Source organism: Taudactylus pleione, unplaced genomic scaffold (genome assembly GCF_031769625.1).
Source record: "Taudactylus pleione unplaced genomic scaffold, aTauple2 ptg000259l, whole genome shotgun sequence".
In the NCBI taxonomy this organism is placed as follows: Eukaryota; Metazoa; Chordata; class Amphibia; order Anura; family Myobatrachidae; genus Taudactylus; species Taudactylus pleione.
In genome coordinates, this window is record NW_028284661.1 from 5025037 (window position 1) to 5041912 (window position 16876).

General features: G+C 36.0%; 1 protein-coding gene across 1 annotated transcript in view; it reads right to left on the reverse strand.

The window, feature by feature from the left end:
- Positions 1–566: 566 nt before the first annotated feature.
- MAN1A1 (mannosidase alpha class 1A member 1) overlaps positions 567–16876 on the reverse strand; it is a 286634-nt gene continuing 270324 nt past the window's right edge. The window contains exons 11-12 of the mRNA XM_088480988.1: positions 8863–8978; positions 567–6781 (exon numbers count right to left, since the gene is read on the reverse strand). Of these exons, the coding sequence (XP_088337114.1) occupies positions 6655–6781; positions 8863–8978 (243 nt within the window). The 3' untranslated portion in view covers positions 567–6654. The remainder of the gene's footprint in view (positions 6782–8862; positions 8979–16876) is intronic.

Sequence of the window (16876 nt, forward strand, 5' to 3'; positions counted from 1 at the left end):
TCCTTCTTGCATCGTCATGACTCTTCAGGCTGGAGACAACATCATGCGGCAGGTTTTCATGGGAGTTTCTGGCATACAAGTGAACATTAAGTAACTTTGGGGAACTAACATTGTCCCAAACAAACAGCAAATTGTTGCTAACTGATAGTGTTATATGGTGTTTCAATTACTTGTGATTGTCTGTTACAGCATCATTTTTGTTATTATATGTGATTCATTGGCCAATGATGTAATTTTTATAGAATATATAATATCTCAATTAAAAACACTTTTGACATAGCTGGTTTTAGATTCATTAATTTATTTACAGGTGTCTCACAGCGCTGTTTTTTTGTTTGTTTCTTATTTTTGTTTGTTCTTTTTTTTTATATGTTAAAGCAGTGAACTTTCATCAAACAGCATTTTTTTCAAAATAGTTTTTAAACAAGTCACACCTGCATACAAGCCATTACATAAACATAATATCGTTCAAGGTGTTGCTATTTTCTTCTTCTTAAAGAAAAATCCCAATTTCTCATTACAAATACTAGATATTAAATCACTGCAACTGCTTCATGTAGAGTAAAAGACTTTATTCACAGTATAATTTTACAAATATAATTCTTATAAATTGTGCATTTTAATCTATTACATAAGTCGAAAATTTAAGATTTGTATAAAGGTGGAATGTAAAAAATTAAATTAAATGCAAAGAAACACATGGAGTTAACAAAAAAAAATTGATTGGTCAATAAAATTAACTTTAACAATACCGCTTATATTTGTTCCACAAACCTCATTAAACATATATCCTTCGACTTTCCATTGGGAATGTTTATTTATTTATTTTTTTAAAACCCTTATGTCTTAGTGAGCATTATTATTTTTTTTTAAATTAACAAAACAGACCTGACTTGAATGCCACCACTGCGGACCTAATGTTTTATATGCTTGATTGAAACATTAGGATAATTAACAACCCAGGTAACACCTATTAATAGTAAAAGCATGCTCCCTTTCATACAAGTCACTTGATATTGTGGTGGTCTTGTCAAATAAACAAAAAAATCATGGAATTTTGGAATTATGATTCAAAGGTTCATTTTACACATTAATAAATCAACATTTTACATTAAAATGTTTGTGCTTGTCATTTGGCTTTGCTTTCCAGAGTGATGTCACTGCTATTTTATCACAGTGTCACAAATTATACAGTGTGTGAAGAATTAATGAAATCTTGCATGGACCCTAAACGTTCCTAACAATTAGCGCAAAGACATTTTGGTGATTATTCAATTAGAAGTGATGGCTGTGAGGTGGAACGCTGGCACCATGCAGCCATCAACATCACAAAAAATTTTCCCTCAGAGGCGTACAGGAAAATGTGCAAGGTTTAGGTCCCGGAATGCTTGGTGATGTGCATAACGGCACATCACCAAAAATGAATTGCTCTCTTTGATTCTCTAGCTTTATAAAGACCACAACGCCTCCAAAAAATCTTGAGAGTTTGATTTTATATGATATTTCTAGATAAATGGGTGGCAAGTGGGCACTATACAGCATTTAAATCCTGATAACCCATCAATGACACGCCAACCCAACAAATGTACACAGTGTGGAAAACAAATTGAAATATACAGTACAAGCTGACAGCATTGGGGAATATTAGTGCTAGAGATTACAAATCTGAAGATATTTATTGACAAAACCAATCATAAGCAATATGTAATTACATCTCAATAATATGTTTTCATATACAAAACTCTTAAAAAATCCTCTTTTATGCGAACAGCTTATTATTGGAAAATAGTAGCAAGCTTTGGCGAGTTATTTGCACTTTGAGTTTATCGAAACTGCTGGTTCTACTTCTACTTCCAAAACATGTTTTAAATTAGTTGATATTGCTGATCAGGAGCTCAATGTAATACATGTGAAAAATACAACTGGTTTTATATCAATTTAAACAACCCAACAAGTGTACTATTCGTTTGCAGCAATTCATATTTTCCTAAAGATGTGAAAACATCCAGACATGACTATTTGACTCTTGTTTAAACACCTAAATTTATTACCAGTATCTATAACTGAGGTAGAGAGGAAAGTCTCAAAATCAATCTGAAAAGTTCTATAAAGCAAGAGACTAATCAGGTTGTTTTATTTTAGAATTTCCTGATGAAACCTGAACTACACTGGCCTTAAATATTTTTGTATTCTAAGCTAATGAATAGGTAAAAAGATGGCAATATACTTTACTTTATACAAATACATCAGATTAGGTATAACCATAAACTGAAACATATGGATAAATCTTCAGTTCTTAAAGGGTTTTGCATTTCCACTTAAGTTTTTTTTTTTTTTTATACTCCCTACTCACTAATACTTAATTGAGAGTCCTCCTCCTGCATCATGCTCAATGTGGTAGAGTTCTGGGTGCGTCAGAGACTTTGGCAGATGATGACCCGCAGAATGATCATAAGTACCAGAATACTACACAACAGAGCAAAGGGTGCGTGCCACCCCCCCCCCCCACAAAAATTTTTTTAAAGTATTAGCATGGGAAATAGGAAGGAGTGGTAAAAAAAAAAAAAAAAAAGATGGACAGAACCCTGCAGAAAATAAAAATACTTAAGCAGTATGAAATTTCGGGATAACATAGATACTACCCTATAGTAATCTACAAGGTCTAGCAACAAAGAGAACAGCTACTATATAAATAGCTACAAGTCCATGGCCTCTTTACAAAGCACCAGCTTCATGGGAGAGCAGAAGTTACAGCATACATACATTAAGGTTATTTTACTTCCGTTAATATAGAATTGTTCCAAACAATTGCTGAATTGTTGATACCACTAAGCATATTTTAATATACATAAACAAGGTCATATGTAAGACATGGAATCTGGTGGTGCTCTCAGTCATGACTCCTTGTCACTTCTAATTCATATATTACATTGTTTTCTTTAACAGTACTCATCATTTGAATTACTATGTGCAATGTCTAGAATTTAGCTAGATGAAGTGCATAATCCTATTCTTATTGCTGGGCTCATATTTGGGACATAGTAGGTCAGCACTTTTAATTTTTTTTATTAAAATGCAAATATAGTCAAATATTTTGAGCACTGAAATAAATTACGTCTAACCAGTTATCTGGTAAAACCACCTAGAGTTATGTTGGCAGCATAGAGGATACAGTTAACTGAATAAAAATCCAGAGGTGAATTGCGCCTTTCCATTATTATTATAATATTCACCTATTGAAAAGGGGGTGGGGGTCTATGCCCTATAGCAAACATCCCTGTGTTACTTGAAGCTGTAGTTTAATTTACATGGAGATTATTAGGAAGGCACACCACCTGTATATATTTAAGACTTACAATGAACTACCTGCTCAGTCCCATTATGCACGCCATGAGTACTGCAAGTAACTGCAATAAGGTTGATATTATGCAGCAACGTGAATATAAAGGTCACAAAGCAGAAAGCAGTATAAACACCTTCAAAGTCGTCACAACAAGTACATACGCAATGTCTTAGACAATCACCACAGCAACTGTAAATCTAGAGGTGTACAGTATTTGCTCAGTGAGCAAGGTTATTGGTGTTTGCCAGTTTCTATTTTTTCTTTTTTTTAGTTTTGCCTGAACTGCTGTTTACTGTAACTGATCTGCAAGGTCTTGCTTACTGAATGATGTATTCACTGACACAATGATCACATTTTGTTGTAACCACAGACACCAATATAGCCAGTGAGTGCTGTTTGCTATTGCAATATATATTGAAGAGTGAACCATTTGTAATCTCATCAGGAAATACCTTGAAACTTTAGGCCCTCATTACCAGTATTTCTGTAACTTCTTTGTTTTTGTAGTACTGAATTTATAACCATTTATACAGTCACTTGCTATGTACGTTTTGAAGGTGTTTGAATGAACGAATCACATGCCAGTGTATTATACATTTATCACACAAACACAATGTATTGTACTTTGTTAATTGTTTTATAAGATATTAAATATAAATCAAATCATACCCAATTTTAATGATAGGTTATTTTTAAACGTAATTTACAAAGGCATACATTTGTATATTTTATGTCAGTGATTTCCTGGAAATACCCTAACAAAAGACGTATAAAGTATTATCAAATTAGAGGCGATATGAAAAGTAACACATTTGTAAATGTGGAATTCAAAGGGGTTCAAGCTCATAAGCACTTCTGTGCAGTGCGACTTACAATACAAAGATTATATAATAAAAAAAAAAAAAAAAAATCAGCCTGGCCAATCCTTTTTTTTAATCGTACAATACGGGAACAATAAAAAACAATGGGCTTTAGAATAAATTAAAAAATTTAAATAAAATAAAAAAGCACTTAGATTCATTTTAGTTGAAAATAGCATACAGTATGTCTAATAATTCTCTACTTTAAATTAATATGATATACTTTATTGGAAAAGTATGTTCATTGGTGTTTGACACTGGAAATCAGAAATGTATTATCCTAGAATTAAGACTCCTGATGCAACTATAACAGGATAAGCAGGAAAATTAAAAACTGCATCAGACAATGAAAAGATAGAACACAGGTGTTCCAATTTTACATTTCTCTCTTGACATCCCTACTACAGTAGAGGGGCACTAAAGTATCATAAGAAACAGTGCCAGTTAAGCATTTAATAGTCTTTAAGCCCTGTGTGTTCGAAAACTAGGGTAAAAGCAAAACAATTTCTCAAAAGTCTTTAAACAAGGTTATTATATATGCTTAGGAAAATACAATGAAGCACTCAAAGCACATGATGTGCTATTACAGGTTGAGTCTCCCATATCCAAAATGCTTGGGACCAAGGGTATTTTGGATAACGGAAAATTCTGTATTTTGGAAGAATTGCATATCATAATGAAATATCTTGGGAGTGGAACCCCTATATACACACAGAATGCATTTATTTGTTATATACACCTTATACACACAGCCTGCAATAATTTTGTGGCTCAAGCAAAGTTTGTGTACAGAAATTAAATTTATGTTTCATATACACCTTATACACAGAGCCTGTAGGTAATTTTATACAATATTAGTACTAATTTGTGCCTTAGACAAAGTTTGTGTACATTGAAGGATCAAAAATGAAAGGTTTCATTATCTCAGTCATGCCAAAATTATTCCGTATTTCGGAATATTTGGATATGGGATACTCAACCTGTATATGAAGAACACCGTACAAGGTTTTATCTATGCTTTTAACTAAGTGTGTTTCTTTTTTGGATTAGTGATTAAAAAAAATAAATAAAAAAAAAGGAGGCAACACCTACAGATGTTTCAAACACTTATCTAGAAATCCATTGCTGCTGGTCGTTTCACCATATTCATTTTCAACAGCTTGTCTTCCCTCTACTACCTATGCATGCGGGATACAGTGTGTCGTCTATGTCAATAGGGAAATCTGCTTACTGGTTTCCAGTGTAATATGTACTTTTTATTCATTGAGTGATAGGCAGAGCTACCTTGTGTTGACTCAATGATCACAACTGAAGTTCACAGGTCTGATAGTTTCCTTAAAGATACTGTAATATAAACATTGTTTTACTGCAGAGAAAAAAGACACAAACATTTGGCTTTGTGGTCTCTATGAAGAGGGCATTAATAATCGGAACACTCCGGGCTGGCTTTTCAAGGCCAGTATGGATCACATCATAATTCCAAAAATGGTACAGCCAGATCCTAAAATAATCATTGCAGAAGGGTGAAAACAAAACAAAAAAATCCAAAAACTTACAAACTTTAAAAATGTCATTGGTCAGAAGAGATCAGATCTAACGTTTAGAAAATATATGTAAATCATATGAAATATTTCCACTACAAAGGACAAGCTATATATTGTCCTTGGAAAATAACCTGAACATTTCAAAATGTATTTTATTTTGCACAACCTGGATTGTCTATAGATCAGATATATTTATATATAGATAAGTTAGTTTTGTAATCAAAATACTTTACGAATATGTTAATTGAATAGCTTAAACAATTTAACAAAAATTGAAAGAAAAGAAAAAAAAATATTTGGATCATTGCTAAAAAATAGAGTTACACCTGCTTGGGGTTCAGTTCATTCTATGTCACTTCCCTCAGAAATGAAATACTTCTAAACATTTTACCAAATAAAACTCACATAAGAGGATGGTATCACAGTTACACAATTTGTCTTTGATGAATTGCAGACAAATCAGATTCACATATAACTGGAAAGGAAAACAGTTCTTTTATACTATTCATTATGGCTTTTTGCAACATGGCAAAATATTACAGCATAAAGCAGACAAATCTCCTCACAGAGGAGGAACGATCTTTGCAGTCAAATGAAAGGAGAAAGTAGTAGTAACAAAAAGTGCAAACTGCTCTATTCTATATGGCAAGAGATGTTTTTAGAACTCTAAATAGAATGTCCATGTGGGGGAAAGGTGCTTTAAATTCACAGTCATTGGATAGACCACAAATGAATGGAACCACTCAGGGAACTTGGAGTAAATGTGACAGACTGCAAAATGTTGTTCTAGAATTTCAGGAAAAAAAAAAATTCACATGACGTAAAGATGTCCAGTCTTGGATTCTGGGAAAAGGACTGTTGAAGGAATGCAGTGAATTAACTATATGAAAAGCAATTTTTGAGGCCTTTATTTTACTACGCCTTCTATCGTTCTGTCAGCCTTTTGGATAATGGGCAAAGGATGTGCCTCAGTGTTGAAAATCCAATGTTCTAAAGGAAGAAGATCGTCATCGGAAAATAATAAGTAGAGGTACCTGAAAGGGTAAAGCAAAGTTGTTTATGTATTTTCCAGTAAATAGGCTCTTTAGTCATGTTTATGGATTCACAGCAAAGATACAAAGTGACACCCTGACAATGAGTGCACCAGTTATTACATAAAAAAGTAAGCACACATTATGAGATAATCTAAACTGCAGATGACAATGCACGTGTGTGGTAATTTAACAAGCAAGGTATAACTGTGTATGTCTGCAAATTCATTGTAGGCCAGTTCCTAAATGAGGTCAGGTACCTCTCCAGTGGGCATTCATTTTGATTTGACATTGGAGAGCTGAATAAATCAGATCCCTTTTTGGTTAAATCACTGAGAATGCAGCCAATGAAATCAACATTGACAATGCCGAGGCATTTCATAGCCAATATGAGATGTTTCTTCATACTGAATTCATAGGTTGCATTGTCTCTCTCTATGAAGGCAACAAGATGTAATCCACCTGTGCATTATCACAAAAACCTGCTCATTTGGGACATGATTGGAGAGGTAGGAGATCCTTTGATCTTAACCTCATACTGCAGGGAGAAGTACTATGAACACAGACAAAACTGGACTCATATGTACAGTAAGCTGTGTGCATTATCCACCAAAAAGGTTAATAATTATTTACATTCTGGTGTCACCTGACCCCTATACTTACAATATCAGGTTTAAAATAGTGTGTGCATGAGCAAGGCTCATATGAACTAAACTTCTACTCCCTTGTTTTATATAGAATTTCTGCACTTCAGTGAGGTGTATCACAGCAGAAATTGAGAACTACTATTTGTGAAAACAAAATCACAATATTCATCCCTTGCGTTGTGACACTGCCCTTAGGCTGAGAAAACACTGACTTACTAGAAATGTTTAATAGTGAAGAGCACATTTACAATCTAGGACTCAATTCACAACTACGCTGTAAGAAGGCCTGTACTCGCATCTGCTTCAATATCTATAAACAGACTACTCTTCAAACAGAGAGCGATTATTAAGGGGCCTATCCATTAGCAGATAAATTTGAACGATGAACGATTTATCGTTCAGTTGTGCAATTTATCTGCTAATGGATAGGCTCTGAACGATAAAAATGCGCACTCCCGCGGCCAACAAATTGGGTCTTTTGTCTCTCCAACATGTTGGACAATTATCGTTTATTGCTGACAGATATTAGAAATATCTGTCGCGGTAAACGACGAACGATTTTTTTATGAAAATGAATAGAAACATAAATAAAATTCCCAGAATGATGTCATGCAATATCGTTTGTCGTTTGCAAAAATCTGTCATGTACATGACAGATATCTGTCACAGCAGCCCCAGGAATTTTCAAAAAGATAAATCTTTTGTCTTTCAGAAAGATCTGCTAATGGATACGCCCCTTAAATCTGATAATTGATTCTCTGAACGGAACCTGTTTTTTTGCTGCTTCCAGTTTGCAAAGACTACAAGTGTTCTTCATAGTAATATAATAAGGTCTGCAAATAAATGCAGGTCATCAGATTTCACGGGGTAATAATGTTAACTGACCAACTGCTTTAAAAATTCCATGCTTTTAGCTCAGTTATTTATTGTTGTTTTACCACAATAATATATATTGAACATAAATGACAAAAATTCACAACAAAATTTCAGCCATGAAATCTTCCATATGTGGAAAAAAAGGTGACATTTTTCTCTCCTCAGTAGGCTTACAATGTCACATTTCTGTGAGCGCTATTATAGTGTAATGGTTTATACAGAAAATACCAAGGTGTGCTGTGTTGCCATTTCTCAATTTAAATGTTCTATTTTAAAAACCTAATTGTTATTGTAAATCCATAATTTTCAATTGCTGCAAAGTATTTAACAAAAAAATACTCATACTATAAAAATAAATCACACAGTTGACCTCCAATTAAAATGACTGCAAATATATCTTGTGCTGCTACTACGCACTGTGTCCAATTGCTTTACATTATTCAAAACGTTGCTGCTCTGGGGTCAGAAAACATGATGAGAATGTCAAGAGTGTTAATGGTTTGTTCTCAACTGTGCTGCTGCTTAACATTAATTGACCTCTTAATCACTGTCCATACTTACTTGAGTGTTTCCGCAAGGTAAAAACTTTGCTGCACATCATCGTGATTGGGTTGAGTAGCGTAAACATCCCTGACACCAGAATAGCCTCCTTCCACTCTGCAGTTCTTTTCTAATGCCTGACAAGCACAAGAATACAATCACGCTCAAGCACATGAATCTACTGTCAATGTTTCGATTAGCCTGCAAAATCCAATTACCTTTCACATTTCTGCCAATTGAAAGCACCTTGTTGCAAAGGATATGGGCATGGTTTCAATTTACAAAGACAGATAAGAAAAAGAAGATGATGTATGTGGTTCCAGTTTGGGCAGCAAGTCAATTAACACCGCCAGGTTTCAGTGACATTTTGGATTTACAGCTGTACATATTAGAGCATTAGTGTAATAAGATTCACAGAGATGCATATAAATTCCTATTAAAAAACATAATTTAAAATACTATTTTATACACATTTCGATTATGGTATATTTTGCATACATACAGAGGCGTATCTATAACGGGTGCAGGATGTGCATAGCACACAGGCTCCTGAGTCCAGGGGTGCTCCACACTGCACACCCTGCAGCCAGATTATATTTACCTTGTGCTAGCAAGTGGCACCGCATAGTGAAAGCAAAGACTCTGGAACTGTACCAGAGCCTTTTATCTCTTGTGTGCAGAATAGCACTAGGAAGATGGCGCCACGGAGGAGGGACCCACTCGCAGCGCAGCACACAAGTTAAGAAATGCGCGGCTGAGGAGGGGAGGAGTGCTCAGAGAAGGTGACCTGCTGTACATGGACTCCCTCTGGCGTTAATGCATCAGATTACATAAAGATTTATATTCCCTTGTTTTATTTCTTTGTAGATGCATATTTATCTAGACCAGTACAACTGTATCCCTCCTTGTTTGAAATATTGCTCAACCTTTATCAGACTGGCTGAGAAATATTGGTTGGAAATTTTCACATCACTTCACAGAATATCTATGGTGATCGAAAACTGGGACACTCCAAGACATTCATCTTTGTTATCTATTCAAGTTATTTCAATGTACATATTACTGTCTGCATTGGACATTTATCCTGCTGGAATCTACAAGCAAGTCCGAGGTTTGTAGACTGCAGCAGGTTGTCCTCCAAGAGTTGGGTCTCCACTTCACCCTCTATTTTTCTAAGTTTTCCAGTTCTTCAAACAGAGAAAGCACCCCATGGCATAATTCTCTTCCCACAATGCTTCATGGTAGGAATAGTGTTCCTGGTAAATCACAACATAAATCCTAAACCATAAATCCCAAACATACTGTAGTGGTGAATATTTGTCAATGTACATTAATGAAAGTGAACTGCAACTCTTAAAAAATAAGAATAAGTACAATTATTTAAATTGCTTTAATCTTCTGTCCATTCCATGCAATAAGTAGCCCCAGAAATGTGACTTTAGCGATTGCCTACAGTGCAATCAGTATTTTTACTCCTTGTGGATACATTTAGAATGTAGGAAAGGATGTGGCAGGTCAATTGTACATGACTGCTTAAAGAAAAATTTCATTAATAGTTTTTCTTTTTTTACGACAATAGTCCCCTGCTATACAAGTGGGGAAGAAATGTCAAGGACTGCAGTTATGCTAGCTATACGCTCCCTATTTAGAAACGGACAGTCTACAACTTTAAATGACTACAATAGATGCTTAAATGTCCTAAATAGAGGATGCCTGTATAACACAGCACTAAAAAAAATTATATAAATTTACTCTATTTTCTGAAATTCAGCAAAAGCTAATATTTTAAAGACACTGAATCAGATTTATGAGCAGATAATAGGCCTACTGCAGGCACAGTGTTTATAAGTTACTGGCATTAAATAAGCTAGAAGGAAATACAAAAAAAAAATATTACCACATCCAATGGACAAATTAATTTGGTGGTTGGAAAATTATATGGTTCTCCAAAGACGTACTTGGCAAAAACCCTTTCCTAACAATAAGTTAAAAGGATAAAAAGGGAAACAATTTATCCAGCAGGAAGCTTTTTATTTGTGAGACTTCCAATCAGCATGAAATATTAACTAAGCCAGAGGAAGGCTCTTGATTTATTGCCTATTCAATTAGAAATTACATTAAATAAATCTAATTGAAAAGTTACAGGGAATTGATTTCATAGCAATAAAGTTGAGCGTCCAAAGGTCTTGTCATTTGGCTCATAACGTACATTCAGAGAATGTGATCTGATTTTCACATCACATTAAAACAGGGATGATGAGAAAAGCATAACGCTGATGATAAAGATGCAATTGTCAGCAATCAATACTTGAACAGACAGGAGTAGTGTGGAAGATCAAGTAGCGCGTCTTTTACCATGGGACTATCATGCACCAGGGAGAGCATGCTGCACGTGCTTAATGTCTTTCTTGCACAGCTCTGATAAAAACATTGCAAGGACTTCTTACTTTCATGTACAGAATGAAGTATAATTTCCTCAACTCAAGGCACTCTTTACAAAAGCAATTTTACATATAAAATATGTATAACCAATATCATGTAATAATTGTACAGATATTTATTTTCATGAAATTCTAATTGGCCTCTTTCAGACACAAAACTAAGGTAACTGTAGAAAGTATCGATGAGCTGAGCAAGTCTCTGTTCCTAGGAGTCCCCTGAAATGTGTACAAGTTGAGTCTCCCAATTCCAAATATTCCGAAATACGGATTATTCCGAAATACGGAATTTTTTTGGCATGACTGAGATAATGAAACCTTTGATTTTTGATGGTTCAATGCACACAAAATTTGTCTTAGGCACAAATTATTAAATATAATGTATAAAATGACCTACAGGCTGTGTGTATAAGGTGTATGTGAAATAAATTAATTTCATGTATGTACACAAACTTTGTTTGAGATACAAAATTATTGAAAATATTGTATAAAATTACCTGTAGGCTGTGTGTATAAGGTGTATGTAATTATTCCAAAACACAGAATATATTCAGTTATCCAAAATACCCCTGGTCCCAAGCATTTTGGATATGTGAGACTCAACCTGTAGTAGTAGTGTGTCTTGAGATCATGGAATAGGAAATAAAAGGATCTGCAAAAAATGTAGATCTGAGGAACCCATTGTGACCACAGTTTTAGAGCTCTTTGTTTTGGTTGCAACGACTGGTGGAGGATGCATTATAATTCAGATACAGCGCCAAGTGACATCACTGCACAGCATTCTGAGTAGAGTTCACAACAAAACAGTATCCAATATCTAGTAAATCAATCTGCAATAGTGCTGTGGCATGTCTGGGCAGTTCGTTAACATATCAATTCCCTGCATATCCAATATTATTCTATTGACAATCATATACACTTGAGGGTGGTTCAATAAGTAATGTAACAAGACCTCTCACGTATATAATGTTATTTCTTTCTAATTTCATGCCAGGCCAGAGCAGGTAGACCACTGCTTGCCCTCACGGCCATTAGACTGCGTCTTAGGTCAGTCATACTGTCTCAACATCAGTTGTAAGATGGTGGACTGGCGGAAACATGGTCAAACATTGATTAACATAGTACGATCATATTTCTGCATCTAAAAGGCCACATCAGCAGCTGACATTCATTACCAAATTGTCAAGATGTACAGTGATGACCTCATGTCACGGAAACAGGTGTGGGTTTGGTGCACTGCCTTTGATAATGGCAAAATTGATGTTCAAGATGAGCAGCAGTCCGGCCGCCCAAGCACATCCACCACAATGACAAGTTGTGTCGCATTGAAGGTCTGATTCAGGAGGAGTCATCTCTTTGGACCATTGAAGAAGCACCTGGGTAGAAGGCAGTCAAGTTCTGGCTTCAGGCACTTGACACTGATATCTTCTATGCCGGGATAGATGCCTTGGTGTACCATTAGAACATGGGGACTATGTGGAAAAGTAATCTGTACCAAGGACATATTATTGGTTATACGTATATGTACAAATTGAATAAATTATGCAATGAGAGGTCTTGTTACCTTATTTATTGAACAAACCTTGTAATAGATAGATAGATAGATATCTATCTCTATCAACTGTATATAAATTTGATATTGCTGCAGCAAAAGGACAGACATTTGTGCTCGGATTTAAAAAAACACTATAATCTACAGCTGGCGTGATGAGCGTAATATTCGGATCCAGTGAATCAATATGATACTGTTACTTTGATCAATACCCCTGAGAAAGTCCCCTGTGTGGGATGGAACGTGTTGGGTAATGGTGCCGTGCATGTCAGCCATGCCGAGGTCCCTGTCCATTAGCTGACATCTGGAAAGGTGCTGACAGGAAGCTATTCCATCCCTTATAAGTGGCGATAACACAAAACCGTTGTAAACTGTGATGCAAGCAAAATATGTTTGTGTCTGTCACTGTATCCATAATAAAATACTCAGATTCAACTAATAAGTGACCATTGGGCGCTTTTTTGTTGGGTGATTTTTTTTGGCGAGTGGGTTTATTCAAGAAATGTTTTGAACTTTCCATTCATATGAGACCTTTGGTGACTCATGAAGATAAAAGGACATCAAAGAAAAGGAGGACATTTGCATGTTGTAAAGTGTCCTCTATGTATATATAGGTGTATAGAGTGTGTGTGTGTGTGTATATATGTATATATATATATATATATATATATATATATATATATATACACACACAATATACATACACACACACAAACACAGTATTGAAAGGAACAGATGCTGTTTATGACCAATATTCAAACTGCTGTGAAGCAATAACGTTTAGGGGTATTTATTTTCTCTATTATGTGATGCATTATTAAAAGGTTCATTACAGAAGGGAACATGAACCCGTAATTGTATACCACTAGAACAAGACCATCAATATTCTTTAATCATGTGCTACATTTGTGCCTGCAAACAGGGTGCTGGTTATTTATCACATACAATACATATAGACAGGTCCACTATATATATTTAGTCTATTTACTTGGTGACCTTATGTTCCTCAATGCATTCACACTGCATGTACCTACCAGAACAATAAGAAATTGCCTTCTCATGCACAGAAAGACTCATTTGAAAGAACTATAAACATGCAAATGCTGTATTTACCATTAAGGTGCAGAAATATGAAAATAGTTAGACTAATGATCAGACCTTACATGAACACATTAAATTACAACAAAATGTATAATTCCATTTGTCAATAAATGCGTTAGCTTTATTGCTTTGAATCCAGAACTACATTTTTAGGACCCATATGAACTCCTGGAGTGGTTTTGCAGCTTTGTATTTTTGCAAAAAGAGAAATTAGCACTACTGTAGTTGTAATAATTGAAGCAATAAACTACTACTCCTGTCAGCCACTATGCATGATTCCAAAACATGCACTAAACACTATTTGTCTATTACCCTGTGACTGGGCTGGCCGCACACAAACATTTGACAGGCGCCAGTCAATGTACTGAATCGCAGGATAATCCCCTTTCCGGCTGCCCCACCTTCACCACAACCCCTCTCTGTCCGCCTCATCCCTCCCTGCACGTAGTAGCTCTGACCCCTACATTATGTGGCTAGTAACTGTGGGCTGACCTCTCCTCTGGAACCAGCCCGGCGCACTTCTCCTCTCCCACTTAATATGCTCCTCCACTCTGTCCTCACCCCCCCACCTTGGACACAAATGGCATCTCGACCCCACCTTGCTCGTGACACCCCACAAACAGACATCAGCTGATAATTAGTCTCCATGCACAGCTCAACCAGGGTGGGAACACAGAGTGGATGCTCTCTCTGATTTCTTCATGAAGGCAAGTCACTCACGTTACAGTTAGGTTTTAGGGGCATATTTATTATACACATTTTGTGGGAAATCCCCCGGAAATTAAGTTTGTTTTTGTGTGGGGGGGCTGGGAAAGACCCCAACAAAATGTAAGTATCCCTTGAACGTATTTCCCCATTTCCGATCACAATAGCTGGGGGGTTAGTCACTGTAGCCTAAAAACTATTGCACAAAATACTGGGAGGGGGCTCCCTCCACGGTAACAGCCACTCTCACATACGTTATCTAATGACAGCGCCTGCGCAGTAGGTCTGCAGCATAAAGTAAAGCTATTGCTGATGAGATCACTTTACTTTACATGTTGCAGGGTCGGGCTCCTATTAGAGCACCCGTCCCTGGATGTGATTTTTAAAACATCTGGGTGGAAATTAATTTCTTATTGCAACGATAAGAATTCTTTTTCTCAGGTATAAACTAAAACTCAAATAATAAATGGGCACCTTATTGTTGTATTATTATACTAATACACTATTATCTACATTTGATGTATAGGGGCTTTGTTCATCCCCATAGTGTCCTATATGTTGTTTTTTAACATAACGGTGTATATATAGGTGCGCCAAAATGAAATATCTTGGCCCCTCCCCACATAGGAGGTTAAAAAGAATGAAAAAAAAAGTACTGTTGAATATAAGCGCTCGCTATGTGACCTTGTGGTGTAGGAATGCTGCTGCCAAAAAGAGAAGAATGTGCAAATACCTCAAGAACTAAATGGTATATAAGAAATTGGTTGCGCTATCCAACCACACCATCAGTTCCATATAGATATATACATTCAGTACACAACACATTAACAAATAATTACATTAAAAATAAAATCTTTAGGTATTTACGATAATTTTATAAAAAGCCTGTATACACGGGAAAGTGCATTTGGAGCTTGAGTTTGGGTGTGGATCAGTTTCAATTGTGGAAGCAATACAAATGTATTATTCAAACACATGCATGTGTATTGTATGTAATCCAACAAGAAAGTTCACTGGGTATGTAAAAAACGTCAATTGATTGGTTATCCAAACACCTTGGATTACGAAACTAGTTCTCGGGTTGTGTTCGTTGTTAAACAACTTTGCTTAGTAGCAATAAATTGTGGCTATAGAATATTCAGCGGCTGAAGTGTTAGTTTATCTTGCCGGCATAAGTTAAGGTAGTAATGTTTATTGAATTAAAATGAGTTTACCCACTTTGTTGCTGGATCGTGGCATCTGTGGAATGTCCACTCGTAAGGCTGAATCCCACAGTAACCTATAGACTAATCAGTGGCAGATAAGATGATGGATATAAGCAGTATATCATATATTCCTCTGTTTATAAGATGTTAGACTGCTTGATCGTCTGCAGGGCTGCCGCGTCTGCGATTAGCTGGGTCTCAAAGCGGGATCTTTCGTTGGAGGGTGTGGGAATAGGTAGCCGGTATAGCTTCAGATGTGTGGGAGCATTGGTCGGCTCTACTGCTGTCCTGCAACCTGTTTACGTGTACGGTGGGGAGCAGATCTATTTCTGGTAGCCGGGCAAGGATTATTCAGCCTTGTGCTGTGGTAAAATGACTCTGTTTTTAAAGGTTGCTCAAAGCGTTTGTGTGTTCACCAGGGGCATATCTATAATGGGTGCAGGGCACATGGGACCCTGGGTCCAGGGGGGCCCCGCACCGCACCCCCTGTACCCATATAGTATTACCTCTCCGGAGTCCCACATCGGCATGGGGGTCCGGCGATGTAAAAACGACTGGAAAATGGCCGCTGTGGCCATTTTCCCGTAGTTTGCACATTACTACCTCAACTTATGTCGGCAAGATAAACTAACACATCAGCCGCTGTATATTCTATAGTCGCAATTTGTTGCTACTAAGCAAAGTTGTTCTTTAACAACGAACACAACCCCTGAGAACTAGTTTGGTTATCCAAACACCTTGGATTACAATCAACTGACGTTTTTTACATAACCAGTAAACTTTTTTTGTTGGATTACAAACAATACACATGCAAGTGTTTGAATAATACAATTCTTCCGTAATTGAAACTGATCGATACCCAAACTCAAGCTCCAAATACACTTTCCTGTATATAATTAATTTATATTGTGTACTGTGTATAATATTTATATATATATATATATATATATATATATATATATATATATATATATATATATAGTGTACACAAAGGTTGAAATGTGAGCGACAAAAGTGCTTAGTACACTCTATTA